The sequence below is a fragment of the Varanus komodoensis genome, unplaced genomic scaffold (genome assembly GCF_004798865.1).
Source record: "Varanus komodoensis strain SLA01 unplaced genomic scaffold, ASM479886v1 scaffold99, whole genome shotgun sequence".
Classification (NCBI taxonomy): domain Eukaryota; kingdom Metazoa; phylum Chordata; class Lepidosauria; order Squamata; family Varanidae; genus Varanus; species Varanus komodoensis.
The window spans coordinates 783998-797316 of record NW_025336676.1 but is presented as its reverse complement, the minus strand read 5'-3'; the positions used below and the strand labels follow the sequence as shown (position 1 = coordinate 797316).

The following is a 13319-nucleotide window of genomic DNA, read 5'->3' as shown; positions in this document are numbered from 1 at the left end:
AGATGCTTATTCCTTAGGGTAATGCTGTCTCAGAACAACATGGGTGGAACATGGTATTGCAGCAACTGGCTTTATGCAGATACTATGTATTTTCTGTTGCAACTGGACCCTGGTCTTAGGTGGAGAGAGTACATGCAACTTCCTGGCCTGGTTCCTCTCTGTTCCCTGTTTTTAACTGGATAAATTTCTGCCAATCATTCAGTGGGATTCCATATCATGTACTGGTGAAAGCATGAGACCTTTGCAAAAGGAATCTGGGAGATAACCAAGAGGTAATACTGATCTGTCTGTAATTGTTCTTGATATAAAGATTAGGTTATAATTAGGTTATATGGTTACCTGAAGGAGTGCTTTCGTCCATATATGCCCGCCCGCCCCCTGAGATCTGCGGGAGAGGCCCTTCTCCGGGAACCCTCCATGAAGGAAATTAGGAGGGTGGGTACTCGGAGGAGGGCTTTCTCTGCAGTGGCGCCCCATCTATGGAATGCGCTCCCCAGAGAGGTCCGCCTGGCGCCGTCGTTACTTGTTTTTCGGCGCCAGGCTAGGACCTTTTTATTCAAACGTCATTTTAACTGTTAATAGAATTTATTTTATTCTTTGGCCAGGGTGACTTATTTTATATTGTTAACTTATTTTATACTGTTAATTTATATTATTTTAATTGATTTATGTTGTGAGCCGCGCCGAGGCTTCGGCGAATGGGGCGGCATAGAAATTTTATAAATAAATAGGGGCACTGAGCATTGCATCAGGTAGGCTGGGTATGGAAGGAACTGATTAGCAAGTGGGCCTCAAGCAAAGCAGTGAAGGGGACTAGGTGTCATGTCCCCACCTCTGGTTTCTCCCAGGAAATGGCTATGTGGGAGCATGCTGCTTCTGTAAGTGGAGGTTTGGCTTCTGCTATGCTAGCTTCTCAAATCTGGGTGTAGCGGCAAGTGTGTCTGAAGAACTCTGGAAACCGTCCTTAAGCTTTGCTCCCAGTGCCGATACTCTAGTTAGCGAAAGTTTCACCTGTTAGGGCTAAGTTGTAAGGAGGCACCTGCCTCTGAGCATGTGCAAAATGCTTCAAGAACACTAGCCATGCTGCCCCTTACAAAAGATGAAGCACTGAATACATGCAAACGCCCCTTCGGACAGAACAAAATAAAGGCAGAGCGCCGTTTCTCTGCGTTCAGAAGAACGCCTTGGGTTCCTCACAAAAGGCTGGATATAAATGCAGTGTAAAATGGTAAAAGAAGCGTGCTTCTGCGCATGCACAAGCTGCCCCAGTGACTGCGTCGTTTTCAAGAAACACCCCCCACAAAGTGCGAAGAACCAGGTCTCATTTTATAGGCTTTTATTTTATTTCATGTCCTCTTTTCCCGCCCCGCGTGCTCGGAAAAGTCCCGGATGTGCAGGCCCGTCGTCGCCATGGCGACCGGGGCGCGTGGGCGTGGTGCAGAACCTCGCGCTGACGCTTGCGAACGACCTGTCGCGGGTTGTGACGTTATTAGGCGGCGGCGACGCCAGCGGAAAGGTCACGCTTGCGCCTCGCCCGCTCTCCCGAGGGGGGCTCTTTTGAAAATGGCGGCGGTCACGCTCTGGGGATGCCGGGTAAGGAATTGGGGGTTGAGCGCTTCGGCTTGACTCGGGGGGAGGACTCTGTCTCCGCGCCAAGACCCCCTCCACTGTGGTCTCTTGAAGGCGAGTAGAGGAGAGAAGGCCCCTGAGCACGTGCAGAGGGCTTCTCCTGTCCCTCCCTCCTTTCCTACCATTCATTTAGCTACCTCGACCGCCGTGGAAAGGAAGAGGAGAAGGAGGTGCGAGACATCTGCCGAGTCGATCTTGAGGGGCTGGGTAAAGCCCCGTGAGAGGGTGTCTTATGCGCCGAAGGATATTTCTCTCCCTTTCTTTTGTGGAATTCGACTTTGGCCCAGAATCAAAGTAGAAGGTGCTGGAGCATGTGCAGAATGACCTCTGTCTTTCCGTTCAGGAATTAGTCCTAGCGAAGAAGAGGGTGCCCGGGTATCCTCCCTCTTTGCACTGGGCAGTTTGACTCTGGTCCTGAGCCAAAGGGGGGGGCACCCTCCCTTCCCACTCAACAGTTACACTCCCAACACCTCTCTGTGCTACCCAGGACAGTAGAGTTGTAGTTCAACACCTCAGGAGCATTCTGGCTTAGCTGGCCTTAGTTATTGATAGTTCTTGCACTCTTAACTTTCCCATGCCCTGGGCAGCATGGCTGGGGAAGAAATGTTCCCCCTTCACAGGTGTAAAGAGTTGAACTCGACAGGTTTTCTCAGCATGTGTTCCCCCTTCCCCCACCATTGGTTTTGGAGTTTTGCCACTGCTGCTTTTGTACCTGAGTAGGTAGCTAAGACGTGTTGCCTGCTCTTGATAAGTTCTTGCTTGGCTTAAACTCCTCCATTTGGATCGTGCTCTTTCTGTATATTGATGTGTGCTTGTGTCCATTGCATTTGGGGGGGAGGGTTGAACTTTTTTCAGCCTGAAGACTAAAATCAGTTCTGAAGACACTCAAGCCACATGCCAGCCTTGTGGTGGGTTAGGCATAAGAAGTAGAATTATAGAATAGAAGAGCTGGAAGGGGCCTGTAAGGCCCTTGAGTCCAGCCCCCTGCTCAGTGCAGGACTCCAGTCAAAGCATCCCTGCCATGTGGCTGCCCAACTGCATCCTGAATGCCTCCAGGGTGGGAGAGCCCACCAGCTTCCCAGGTCATGGGTCCCATTGTTGCATCAGTTTTTCCTGATGTCCAGCCAGAACCAGGTTTCCTACGATGAATGAGAAGAAATCCTCACCCTCCTCTGTGTGACAGCCTTTCAAGTCTTTCAAAACTCTCATATCTCCCCTCAGTCTTCCCTTTTCCAGGCTGAACATGTCCAGCTCTTCCTGTGTCTTCTCATGAGGCTTGGCTTCCAGTCCCCTGATCATCCTTGTCACTTTTCTCTGAATCCCCTGCAGCTTGTCTACATCCTTCTTGGAGGGTGGTACTCAAATGCCCGGCATATTTAAGCCTATCGCTGCTATAAAAGGTGTATCAGCCTTGTCCTTTTTTTCCAGAATAAGGGTGGAGAAACATACTGCAGCAGGTGTAAGGCGCCTAATAATCAATGGGGAGTCAGGGTGGCAGGGAATGGGGTTTGGCTTCCTGGGTAATCCTGGATGACTGCCACATACTGCCTCAGATACTTTTGTACCACTTGGACAGGTTCAGTGGTTCCTCTTGTTATCTGTAGCCATGCTGACTTACACAGTAAAAAATCCATACTTATTATTATTGTAATTATTGTTGTTGTTGTAATTACTATTTTGTTGTATAATACTTTACACTTTTAAATATTTGTGTTATGCAGCTTAATAATATAACAAATAAACACACAGTTCTTGTCCTTCTTACCCTAGAAATGCCTACGAAGCATGTGGCTCGTGTCTGGGCGGTGCTCAGGACCAGTACAGCGTGCCTTCTTTGAGCATCATGCTGGCAGACCTGCCTTAGAGTTGTATCAGGTGCAGTTTATTCAAGAAAACCTTTCCTTGCCTCCCCACTCCTCCATTTCCTTGCCACTATTCTAAACTATCTTACAGTGGCATTTCAGAGGGAGGGGAAAGGGCTGGATGGGCCCCAGGGTGTCTAATATCCTGGCCTCTCAGTGTTTTCCCCTCCCTACTCACTGGATTTCCCTTCCCCAAGGTAAGGTTCTTTAGGTGCCAGCTGCAGGGGAGTTGAGGGGCCCCAGGCAAGGTCTCAGTCTCGAGCTTGGAATGCAGGCTCTGACCTTGAGTCTGGGCTTCTGAAGTATCTTATGCTTCCTGCCCCCAGTGCTATCTAGAGGCCAAAGGATTGTTCTCATCTCACTGTTTTAAAATGCACTGCTTTGTTACATTTATGGTTTGGCTCTTTGTTTCATTATTCTGAGCTTTTGAAAAAGAATTATGTTAATTTCTCTGAGAGATTTTGCTAGACTGGATGGTATTCCAATCTAATCAGCCTCATGGCTCATGGTACTTGCAGCTGCAGGCGCAAGTCTCCCTCTGCTTTCTTGTCTCCCTGGGGTCCCCATAATGGGAGGGGGGCTTTGGGGCATGTTGGCTGGCCAGCGCTGGCTCAGGCGGGGCTCGTGCCTCATTCCGCAGCTCAGCCTATGCCTGGGGGGCCCGTGTCCTCCTCAGGCTCCCAGACCTGGTGTGCCATGCAGCAGCTGGGTGCTTGCTGCCCCCTCGGCTGCCTATCCAGAATTGTCATTGTGGGGGCGGGGGGGGATGCTTGGGGTTGGTGGAGCCAGTGACTGGGCAAGCTGTGTCGTGGTGTTGGCCAGAGCAGCTGGCCATTGAATGCTGCAACCAGGTGGGGAAGCAGAAAGGGGACCAAGATCAGGGCATTGTTGGCGTGTGGGGGCAGCGCCTGTGCAGGAGAGCCTTGGTTCAATCCCTGGCGTCTCCTGGGGAAGAGCCTTTCCTGGAAAACCTGGCTAGTCCATGCAGAAAATACTGTGCTGGAGCACAATCTTAGGCATGCTGGGAGTTGTGAACCAGCTATCCCTCTAAACATACCTATTATTGTGCCTTGAATGGGCTCATAACTAGGTACGGGATGGGTTCTTATTTCCTCTCTTAACCAGGCTTTTGCTTGGAAGCATGGGGGCCGCGACCTCAGCTTTGTTTCTCGGGAGGTGGCGGTTGCTTGGTGGTCGAGCCTGCACGCTACATGTGGACTGCTGTCCTGGCACGTCCAGGCGGAGGCAGGAAAGAACCCTGCCGGACGCCTCAGAGTGTGCCAGGCAGCATCCTGCACGCTGGGCTACATGGGCTGAGGGCCCAGCTTGGCGTCAGGCACCTTCCAGTGCTCCCGTCTCGAAGCTGCTCTGACTTGCAGCCACTCTGTGGTGTTTCAGGTGGGGGTCCTGCCTGGGGACGCCAGGGGCTTGGGACCTTCCAAGCTGCCCGCCAAACAGACACGCTGCCACCCAGCTGCATCCCTTCCTGCTGAAGGCAGTCAGAGTCCTCTGGGTTCTTGGAGAGAGTCTTGGCGCAAATAGGGACATAGGAAGAAGCCTTCCCCTGAGTCAGGCAGCCCATCCAGCTCATTTTCCTCCTTGGTGGTCCTCAGCCACTCTCCAGGGCCTGTCCAAGGGGTCTTTCCTGTTCCTCCTTATCAGTGCTCAGGATTGCTCCCAAGGCATTCCGCATGGAAAGCCTGTGCCCTGCTGGTGTGAAGGAGTGTGTGGAGCCAGAGCCTCTGCTCTCCTGCCGGACAAGCTGTAACAACAGCCTTCTCTTTAGTCTAGAAGTTATTCGTCAGGGGGCCGCAAAGGGTTTATCTCTGGCTTTGTGGAGAACATCAAGCAGGAACTGGCCAAAAACAAAGAGATGAAAGAGAGCATCAAGAAGTTCCGTGATGAGGCAAAGAAGCTGGAAGAGTCGGAGGCCCTGCAGGAAGCAAGGCGGAAATATGTAAGTCTGCCTTCTTTGGCACTGCGGCTGGCATTTCTTCTTCAGATGAGTTGTCTTCTGCTTCCTGGGAGGTGCGGCCCAGGACGTGTGAGAGAACACCATGATTAACAACAACCAGGAGTCTCACAACCTCCTAATCTGGGCATCACGTCAGTCCAACATGATTTGCATATATGTTCACATACAACCCCCATGCTCCCCTGCCAGTGGACACTCTGGCTTTGGGTGATAGGCATTGTATGTGAACAGCTCTGGAAGACCTCTGGATAGGCATTGTATCCAACAGCTTTGGAAGATGGACCTAGGGAGTAAAGAGTTTGAACAACAGAACAGGAAATCCCCAGCTCAGATAGTGGTTGACCATCAACTCCATGAATAGCCTTAGGCATACTGCCCTCTTTAAGCCTCAGCAGAGTCTCTTCTGAAATCAGGTAGGGGGAATGGAATAGGACATCCTGTTTCTGGGTTTCCTGTGGGCAGCTGTTTGGGTGTTGTTTGGAGAATGCTGTACTAGGTGGACTCAGGGTTTGATATGCTTGAGCTGACTTAACTTATGGGTTTGTTGTAAAGAACCAGAGATTACAGTCTGATGTGCTTTGAATGTTCAAAATCAATAGGTGAATGTGTGACACAGCTCTGTTAAAGTTAGGGTAAGCCTTTTAGAGCAGGGAACTGGGTAGAAATACCTTTTATATATTTCTAACATTTTTATGCCGCCCCCATCGCTGAAAGCCTCGGGGCGGCTTACAAGGAAAAATAAACAACCATCAAATAACATTAAAAATTTTGGAGCATCTCAGCAGTAATTTAAAACCAAAAAATTAAAACAGTAATTAACAATTAAAATATCATTTGAATAGAAAGGTCCTAGCCTGGCGCCGAAAAACAAATAATGACGGTGCCAGGCAGACCTCTCTGGGGAGCGCATTCCATAGGTTGGGCACCACCGCAGAGAAGGCCCTCCTCCGGGTACTCACCCTCCTGATATCCTTCATAGAGGGCTCGCGGAGAAGGGCCTTCTCCACCGATCTCAAGGGGTGGGAGGGCATATATGGACGCAAGCGGTCCTTTAGATAGCCAGGACCCAAGCTGTTAAGGGCTTTATAGGTGATAACCAGCACCTTGAATTGGGCCTGGACTTCAATCGGGAGCCAGTGAAGCTGACGGAGAACTGGGGTTATATGAGAACAACGCCCAGTCTCTGTCAGCAACCTGGCAGCTCTGTTTTGCACCAATTGAAGTATCCAGACCATCTTCAAGGGCAGCCCCACAAAGAGCGCGTTACAGAAATCTAATTGGGAAGTTACCAACGTGTGTGTTACAGTCGCCAGGCAGTCGTTCTCCAGGTAGGGACGCAGCTGATGGATCCTTGCAGGTGGAGCATATAACATATGTGGTCCTCATATGCCATGCATCTTTGCCTGCCACAGGTCACAGAGTGACAGCAGTCTTGATTTTTCCATTGTATGCTTTGGTTGCCTTCTTCACCCTTCCCCACTGTAGAAAACCATAGAGTCTGAGACAGTGAAGACCTCCGAAGTCCTCAAAAAGAAATTTGAAGAAATCACTGGCACAGTCAAAGAGGTATGCACTAAATTTTCTGACTTAAGGTGCGAGTCTGTGCACGTGTAAACCAAAAAAGGAGTTGTAGGACTTCTGTGTAAGCGTGCACTGGATTTGCACCTTTAATTGCTGTTTTTGGGCTCTCTGTTTGATGGGTCCATCCAAGACCAAGTCCTGAGGAACTGGTGGGGAACACAGTACCAGAGTTCAATGCCGTATTCCAATTTGCTCCATCCATTTCCTCCCTACTTCTGGTTTTCCATCCCCCTTCCATAGTCACCATCCTGTGGCCAGGGAGCATGTTCAGCTCCCATTGTGGGTTCCTTCCCACTGAGGGCCAGTTGGTCGGTCGGTCTGTCTTAATGTGTGCTTTGGCAAGCCGCAGATTCCCCCTTGAAGCCACCAGATCCTTCTTGCATGATGAGAGGATTCTGCCATTCGGCTTAGAGGATGAGTTTGGAGGCAGTAGTTGCTTCAACCGGGCTCCTCTCCCTTCAGCAACCCTTGGTCTCTTCAGTTGCAGCTATGCTGTTGCTAAAATTTCTCTCTCCTGACTGCTGGTGCTCCTTCTTTCCTCTGGCTGCAGAGCCTGGATGAAGTGGGCAAGAGCGAGCTTGGCCGGAAGATAAGAGAAGGTGTGGAGGAAGCCACCAAGACTGCCAGGCAGTCTGCAGAATCTGTGTCCAAAGGGGGAGAGAAGCTAGGCCAGACTGCAGCATTCAAGGCCATTTCTCAGGTGGGTTTCTAGCAAACTGTCTTCTCTGTAGCAAGGCCCTGCACTTGTGTGTTTCCCTGGACCTTCGCATGCCACACCCCTTCCCCTGACAGTCAAGCATTTCCCAACTTTTGCACATTGTAAACAGTTGAAATTCCTCTTTAGATGCTTGGTTACTAGCAGAAAGAGTCTTAAATTATGTGGGCATTGGCGGCGGGGTGGGTATAACTCTGGACCATTCATTTTGTTTTGGTCCTGGCCCCAGGAACCTCTCTGGAATAGAATTCCTTCCACTGACTGTAAAAGGTCTCCCTTCGCTGATCAACACCGATTGGCAGCTGCCCTGCAAGGACATAAATGAGGTCTTTTCCAGTTCTTGCTGTGGAAGGCAGGGGTTGAACCCACAACCTTCTTGCCTGTATAGCAGGGGCTGCCTCTTGGAGCTGGGATTCTTTCCTAGAAGTGAAGTGAATTTCCAGTCCTCATGGTTCTGCCTGGAGGGATTGATTCCCGTAGGGATGTGGGAGCTGCCGTGTGCCCAGTTGGAGCATTGGCTTCTCTAGCTGAGTCCCGCTGGCTTGGCTTGGCTTGGCAGCACAGCACAGCACAGCAGCAGCTCTCCATGTTTTCAAATGGGGGTCTTTCCCAGTCATAGCTGGAAAAGCCAAAGTCCGAACCAGAGATTCAAAGGCTGAGAAAATCATTTTCCGTAATTCGTCTGGGTGTAGGTATCTAGATCAAACTTGACACCTTCTGTATGCAAAGCAGGACTTGCGCCACTGAGCTGCGCCCCTAGCTCGAGTTGGGTGGGGCTGCGAACTGTCTGAACCTCCTTCACCCACTGGATGGTTTGGACTACAGTGCTGTTTGGAGCTGATGGGGATCGAAGTCCTAAACATTTGATGGGCACCTGGTCTGTAAGACAAAATTTTGAAATGGTCTGCCTAGAAGTGGACCTTAATAGCAAAGAACTCTTGCTTTCATTCCTTGTTCTCGCCTCCAAAAGTTAATCCTTTGGTCACTGAAATAAATGCAGGATGATGATGATGACGACAGAGAGCCCAGGGAGGAATGCAGCTGTGTGTCCACATGCCTGCTGTATGCGCCTGCTGGAACCAGATGGTGCTTTGGCACTGTGACTGTTCTCCACCTGGTTCGGCCGCTCTTTTTTTTTTAAGTAAATTTTATTATTATTTTCTACAACCTAAAAAAAGAAACTAAAAAACATCAATATCAGAAACATCAGGTCAGGCCCCTATTTTATTTATTTTATTTTATTTTATTTTATTTTATTTTATTTTATTTTATTTTATTTTTATAGCAATGCGTAAACATATTCAAGTCTACGCATAGTCCCATTTCTCTAGCCAATAATACAAAGAGTTTCAAGTCTGATAGAAGTATGTATCCTTTTTCTCCTTCAGAGACAAAGTCTGTCTGTCCATTTCAGCAGAATCTTTTTTAAAATCAGCTCATCAGTACGTGGTTCTTCACTCCTCAGTAATTACATGTAGAATCAAATACATTGCTTGTTTATCAACATCGTCAGACACAATGCCTAATAAAAAGACTTCAGGTTTCAATGTTAAAGATTTTTGTAACATTTCCTCAAGCCATTTATGTATTTTAGCCCAATATTTTCGGCTGCTCTGAAGCCCTGTCCTCCATCCCCAGATGAGATTTCTGGCCCTGTGTCCCAAGTTGCCTCAGTAGGAGCTGTGCCAATAGTTAAGCAGAACTCTGGAATATTTTGGCTTGCCTTCCCTGGCTGTGATGCTCATCATGTCAGAAGTGTTCCCCTGTCTGGGCTTCCAGAGAGGAAAACTTGTGCCCCTTTCCAAAGAAAGAATAGGTTCTCTTGAGGGAGGACAGTTTGGAGCAGAAATCCCTCAGCCCAAGCCAGAATGCTGCCATGCTTCCAAGTCTGTCTCACCTGGAAGTGTTTGCTTGGGCTAGCACAGGTTTTCCTCCATGCACAATATCTCTGGGGCTTTCTGCTGATCTCCTCCTCACCCCCAGGGAGTGGAGACTGTTCGGAAGGAGATTGACGAGAGTGTCCTAGGCCAGACAGGGCCCTACAAGCGGCCAGAGAGACTCCGGAAGCGGAGGGAGTTTGCTGGTGAACAGATGAAAGAAGAACGGATATTTGAAGCCAACGAGTGGGTATCAGGCTCCCCTGCAGCTAATCACAGGGAGGAGGCCGCATGATGTGTGTTGCGAGATCTCTGTCGAGGCTGATGAGCTCATGGAGGGCGAGTTGATCGCCACTGGACAGTCACAACAGGCTGTTTTGCAGGACTGGCCCAGATGTTTTGGGTTTGCAACTCCCAGAATCTCCCTGCTGGCATGGCCAGTGGTCGGGAATGCTGAGAGTTGAAGCCCCACTCTCCTGGGGGTCTGCTTTCTGCCACCCCTGCCTGGAGCGAGCAACCCTCAGCCAGGTGAGACAGCCCCCTGAGCTTGTGTGGGGGAGACATTTGGGCGACAGGGGACGGAGCAGGCGAGTGATGCTGGGTTGGGCCTCCAGCATCTTCCGGGGGGGCTGGGAGTGGCTGCCAGTCAGAGTCAGCCAGGCTGAACTGGGTGGACGAGTGCTCTGTCAGCACCCACAGTTCTTCCTTTAAAGTGGCCCTTTTTGCAGGAGGAGGAGGACTGGAAGCGCCCTCTAAATTTATGGCACAGACCCTGGCTTGCACTGCCTGCAAAAGGCCTTGTTTTAACCCTTAAGGATCAGGCGGGGGCCCCCTGCATCCAGTAGGAAGTCCAGAGGCACCTTGGCACAGGCTCGGCAAGACCTGGTTTCCTTTGGGGGTTTTGCACAGCAGCGGCTGCCAGGGTACTCCCAAGTCCTGGATGTACCCGGTTGGCGATGCTGATGAGAGGGAGAGCAGCGGGCCCGGGAAGTCGGCTGTCTAGCAGGTCTTCCTTTTCTTCCAGGGAGGCCATGGGCGTGGTGCTGCACAAAGACTCCAAATGGCACCAGCAGTGGAAGGAGTTCAAGGACAACAACGTGGTCTTCAACCGTAAGTGGGACCTGGGCCGTCCCTTCAGCCCCTGGCTGCCTGCAGAGTGCCCTGGGGGCGTCCCTTGCAAAGAGGCGGTTCCTGATGCACCCTCTGCTCTCCCAGGGTTCTTTGAAATGAAGATGAAATACGATGCGAGTGACAATGCCCTCATCCGGGCCTCACGTGCCGTGACAGACAAAGTGACCGACTTCATTGGTGAGCCCCTTCTCTGTCTGTGGTGGAGCACCCCACGGGGCTGGCTTGCATGTGCCATCTGGGGTTCCCCAGACTGAGCGACCTACCTGAGTGGGTTGTTATGCAGCCAGAGTGGGTTGTCAGATTGCCTATGTTGTTAGCCGTCCAGAGACGCAAGTAATTGGACAGCATACAAATTTTATAAATGAATAAATTTATAAATTTATCTGCAACAGATAAAAGCAAAATTAGGTGTCCCCCAGAAGTGCTTGGGAGGCGCTAATACTGTCTTCTTTGCAACAGGGGTGGGAAGTGCCAGGTCTGCACACTGGATAGGGTCCTCTGCCGTTCCTCATGGGATGACATGCCCTTTTCCCTTCCCCAGCCTCTGCTTCTGAGAGGGCTGGTCTCCCAGCTTTGGTACCTTTCCCCCCTTTTTGAGAGGTTGGGACTTCCCACCCCCAATCTCATTCTCAGTCACTGGCAGCAAGAGTTTTTGGCTACAGTTGGTTCGTGTTGGTGCTTTTGATCCCAGCCCTTTCCCCTTTGGCCACCCAGTGCTAACCCTAAACCCCAAGCAGCAGCTGAGTCCCACAGCCACCTGCCACTGCAGCCCAAAGATCCCGGAGAGAGCCAGGCAATTTGTGAGGTTGAGCTTGCTCAGTGCTGCTTTTTCTAGTGTGTCCATTCTATTCTGATTCCACATTACATTCAGCTGTGGCGCTTTGTTAGTTTCAGCCATGCAAAAACCTGCATTCACTTTTGTGCACATTCTTCAGATGATTCTGTTTGAATATGTTGAGTTTTTGTGCCTGAGGGATAGCCCAGGATGCATTTGTACAACCGCCTTTGGGCAAAGCCAGGGGTAAGGTTGCTGGTATTGTGCACACCTGAAGTTTTTCCCTCAGGTGTGAGACTTTTTAAATTCAATAAACTGGGAATAAACTCTGTTCTGTTGTTAGTTGCAAAGTCGTGTCCAACCCATCACGACCCCATGGGCAACAATCCAGGCCTTCCTGTCCTCCACCATCCCCCGGAGTCCAGTTAAGCTCACACCAACTGCCTCAGTGACTCCATCCAGCCACCTCATCCTCTGCCGTCCCCTTCTTCCTTTGCCCTCAATTGTTCCCAGCATCAGGGTCTTCTCCAGGGAGTCCTTCCTTCTCATTAGGTGGCCAAAGTATTTGAGTTTCATCTTCAGGATCTGGCCTTCTAAAGAGCAGTCAGGGTTGATCTCCTCTAGGCTAGGACTGACCAGTTTGATTAGCTTATGGTCCAAGGGACTCGCAGGAGTCTCCTCCAGCACCACAGTTCAAAGGCCTCTGTTCTTCAGCGCTCAGCCTTCCTTATGGTCCAGCTTTCACAGCCATACATTGCAACTGGGAGAACCATAGCCTTGACTATACGCACTTTTGTTGTCAGGGTGATGTCTCTGCTTTTTAGTATGCTGTCTAGATTAGCCATAGCTTTCCTCCCCAGGAGCAAGGGTCTTTTAATTTCTTGGCTGCAGTCCCTGTCTGCGGTGATCTTGGAGCCCAGGAAAATAAAATCTGTCACTTCCTCCATTTCTTCCCCATCTACAGTGGTACTACGGCTCACGAATGCCTCAGTTCACGACCAAAGTGGGTCGTGAACAGAAATTTCATAAAAATTTTGCTGCAGGTCATGAACTCTGCATTGGGTGACAATTGTGAGCCCACCTTCCTTCCCTGCACAGGCGCAATCACGGTTGTGCTGGGGGGGATGACCATGATCGCACCTGTCTCCCCAGCAAGCATGCCCGCGATCATGCCAGTCTCCCTCCACACCTGAGCACGATTGCGACCATCTCCCCGCCAGCACAATTGCTGGGGGGAGGGGGAGATGGCCACGATCTTTGTTGTTCTTTGTCACTTTGCTTCAAATTTTTGAGAGTTAAAAAAAAAAAAGTTACAGAACGGATTAACCTTATTTACATTGCCCTTTATGGGAAAATTTGACTTGGATCATGACCAATTTCGGTGGCGACCAGAGTCATGGAACGGATTAAGTTCGTGAGCTACAGTACCACTGTATCTGGCAGGAAGTGATAGGACCGAATGCCATTATAGGACCGAATGCCAACATTAGTTTTCTTAATGTTGATTTTCAGTCCAACTTTTGCGCTCTCCTCCTTCACCCGCATCAAGAGGCTCTTTAGTTCCTCTTCACTTTCTGCCATTAGAGTGGTATCATCTGCATATATGAGCTTGTTGATATTTCTCCCAGCAATCTTAATTCCAACTGGTGATTCATCCAGCCCTGCCTTTCTCATGATGTGCTCTGCATATTAGTTAAATAGGCAGGGCCACAGAATACAGCCGTGCTTGAACTCCTTTCCCAATTTTGAACCAATCAGTGGTTCTGTGTCCAGT

At 50.1% G+C, this 13319-nt stretch overlaps 1 protein-coding gene across 2 annotated transcripts in view; it reads left to right on the top strand.

Annotated features, from left to right (window-relative positions):
* Nucleotides 1-1504: 1504 nt before the first annotated feature.
* Nucleotides 1505-13319, top strand: part of TIMM44 (translocase of inner mitochondrial membrane 44) — a 19571-nt gene continuing 7756 nt past the window's right edge. The window contains exons 1-8 of one of the 2 annotated variants that reach the window (XM_044419078.1): nucleotides 1505-1593; nucleotides 3400-3504; nucleotides 5278-5448; nucleotides 6952-7032; nucleotides 7598-7747; nucleotides 9746-9885; nucleotides 10664-10749; nucleotides 10855-10947. In XM_044419078.1, coding sequence (XP_044275013.1) covers nucleotides 1564-1593; nucleotides 3400-3504; nucleotides 5278-5448; nucleotides 6952-7032; nucleotides 7598-7747; nucleotides 9746-9885; nucleotides 10664-10749; nucleotides 10855-10947 — 856 coding nt within the window. In that variant the 5' untranslated portion in view covers nucleotides 1505-1563. Of the gene's footprint in view, nucleotides 1594-1694; nucleotides 1800-3399; nucleotides 3505-5277; nucleotides 5449-6951; nucleotides 7033-7597; nucleotides 7748-9745; nucleotides 9886-10663; nucleotides 10750-10854; nucleotides 10948-13319 lie in introns of those variants that run through there. The other variant, XM_044419079.1, reaches the window with a different exon arrangement.